This window comes from Brugia malayi (genome assembly GCF_000002995.4).
Source record: "Brugia malayi strain FR3 genome assembly, contig: Bm_007, whole genome shotgun sequence".
In the NCBI taxonomy this organism is placed as follows: Eukaryota; Metazoa; Nematoda; class Chromadorea; order Rhabditida; family Onchocercidae; genus Brugia; species Brugia malayi.
This window is the reverse complement of record NW_025062284.1, coordinates 15,967-18,783: the sequence shown is the minus strand read 5'-3', so window position 1 is coordinate 18,783 and position 2,817 is coordinate 15,967. Positions and strand designations below refer to the sequence as shown.

The following is a 2,817-nucleotide window of genomic DNA, read 5'->3' as shown; positions in this document are numbered from 1 at the left end:
ATATTAAAACGCGAAATGAATACATGTATTGTCAAAATTTATTTTAATTAAATGTTAAAATATTTAAAAATATCAATTCATAAAGAAAATTAAGTATTTTGAGCTTAATTGATTAATTTATAAGCGTTGCATGGGTACTGGTCATTTATGGTGTGGTCAATTTGCAACATAAATAATAAAATAAACATTAATATTTAAGTTTCAATCCATATTTGATCAACAAAATTAATTAAATTTTTATAAATCAATTTTTATCAAAAAATCTTCATGAGTAGTTTTTAGTGTCGAATGTTGACCCTTACGTTCATGCTACGTACTGCTCCTCATTTTTATCACGTAGCCTGAACTACTGCGTTGCGCTTTTTCGCTTGATGAATAAGTAAATAATGATTTTATTCTATTCCTACTGTTTCTTAATGTGCGCTAATACAACTATGTATGTGATGTAGCCTTCTTATGTTCTTCACTCCAATTGTAAGTTAAATTGGTAAGTTAACACAATTGTATTTTTCCTTTTTACATAGTTTGCATTTTTCGACATCGATAAAGTTTAAGTCGCACGGAAAAAGCGTCTGATGAATTATCGTAGCTAATGTTTTCAATAAGGCACAGCTGATGTTGTCTCAATGTTTGCGAACAATTTCTAGTCTAAAGCAACACTTATATTTCGACTTTTGAAATGAAGAAATTTACCTCAAAAATGCTGTGAGAAGAAAATGAAGGGAAATATCATGCACTATGATGTCTTCGTAAATAATAAAATGAAAATACTAGAAGGAATAAAGAATAACAGAGTGATGGGAAATACCTTGTTACAATGGAAAATTCTGAGAATGTTTACATCCATCAAAAAATAACGGATACAAAGAAAGGCTCCAGGTGCAGTTCTCACCTAAATGAAGGAAGAAATTTAAATGCAATGGAGAACTCACCGAGAAATCGTATTTAATCTGTGTCACTGCTTTCTTTTTACAGAATATAGATTCAAGTATTTTCAGTTCTTTACTTGATTTCTTACAAATTTTTCTACATACTCCATGCTCATCTAGCATGGCTGTTCGATAATATGGATCGATTCTAATCCAGCATCTGCCTTTGATAGTGCCATCCATTTTGTAGCTTGAAGTTAAATTCTTTTACTGCAATAAATCTATCACACAAATTAAAGCTCATGAAATATTTATCAAGAACTTTGTACGTATTTGTACATAATTGTTGATTTCAATAATAAATATACTTGGCTGAAATAATGCCAATTTTACTTTTATCTAGTCTTGGGTAAATGTCAAAAAGTAACTGATCGCTCATGGAAGCAATCGATAAAGTTCGATAAATGAAAACAGCCAGCACCCAATCCATTTGAACTGACACTGCATTACTTCGAAAGCAGATGGCACTTTTATTTGCATACTTTATGTTATTTTTATGTTAAACTTTATGTTAAACAGTTAAGTTCAACAAAGATTTTACTGTAAATGTTTAGGGAAATTTACATACAAAGAGAAAAGTTGAAGGGATATAAAGCGACCTGTAATATAATATTATGAACCTTCGTGATCACAATGATGAGATAACACAACAGAACAATTCATCTGACGAGATAATAGATTTATCATTCAAAATAATCAGCGGCCCGATTGCAACACCAGCCTTTCAAAAGTTTATTCAACTGTTTTTTATTACTATTTGTTTTCAAAAATGACGGTTTTGAAACTTTAGTTTCATCTCAAAATTTTTTAAAAAATCACCTTATGTGTTCCTGCATTTTCGATTGACGTTGTATCCACCGCAGATAGAGAGGCTACTTTAACCGTTTCTTCCTTTTAAATTTAATAACTCATTTCACTTTAAGAATGTTTACTTTAAGAATAATAACTCATTTGATTTTAAGAATGTTTACCATCATGAAAATTGTCAGTCCATATATAAAATACAGTAAGAAAAAAATGAAAAGGGAGAAAATATTAGTTATTTTATCTCTAAAACTTTCAGTGTGGTAAAAAGGAGTATAAACGAGGTTTTAAAGATAATATACGAACCAAGCAAATACAGCAATGTAAAATACTTGCACTATTTGAAACTATTTGAAATGGTAGACTTTCATTATTTAACACAATCATTATCACTATTCTCATTGTCTAAAAGTAATGATAATACAATATTTAGGACTTTTTAATTGCAATATCAAAAAGTGAGTAATTGCGGAAAACAATACAAGCAGGTTAATAGCATTAAAAAAGCTTCAGTGTATAAAATATCAGCGCAGCTATTTCGACTGCTTATCATAAGCTCATTACACTTCGCAAAGCTACGACGATAAAATTACTACTAGCTCAAATGAAAACAAGGTAAATAGATGAATTTCAAATTCTGGGACATTAAGACGTTTGTAGGAGTAATTAAGCTTAAACTGAGTTGAATTATTTCACCGATACCAACAGTAATTTCAATGTAAATAGAAACGTCACAACGGCATTCTATTTACATTCGCCTCTGAACTTTGAAAATTGAATGATAGATATCAAACACTTTCATTAGACTATTTTCATATCACAATGTTCTATTATAAATGATTACTAGTGGAAAACTCTGAAGAGTTCTTGTCATATTATCGAAAATAATACTGCAATGTTATTTATCAGAAAAATGGTTTAAGAAGCAAAAAATTGCTTCTGCTTCCAAAAAATCCTTATCATGCGAGCTATTATTGAGAATCTACTTGCAATTTATAACTAATTGAGAGAGGATTTTGATGGCAAAGAGATTTGCTGGATGCAGATGTAAATACGTAAAATAACAGAGAAATATAACATTTCC

General features: G+C 29.7%; 1 protein-coding gene across 3 annotated transcripts; it reads right to left on the bottom strand.

Annotated features, from left to right (window-relative positions):
• Window positions 1-516: 516 nt before the first annotated feature.
• Window positions 517-1,052, bottom strand: Bm1604 (Uncharacterized protein; the record flags this gene model as incomplete). 3 transcript variants are annotated; one of them, XM_043082628.1, is made up of 3 exons in its annotated part: window positions 517-648; window positions 809-892; window positions 1,035-1,052. In XM_043082628.1, the coding sequence occupies 3 exons, from the start codon at window positions 1,050-1,052 to the stop codon at window positions 517-519; spliced, it is 234 nt and encodes a 77-aa protein (XP_042938562.1). The 3 variants fall into 3 exon arrangements, with proteins under 3 accessions (XP_042938562.1, XP_042938563.1, XP_042938561.1); XM_043082629.1 differs by having other exon boundaries at window positions 1,007-1,045; XM_043082627.1 differs by lacking the exon at window positions 809-892 and having other exon boundaries at window positions 933-1,052.
• Window positions 1,053-2,817: the final 1,765 nt, after the last annotated feature.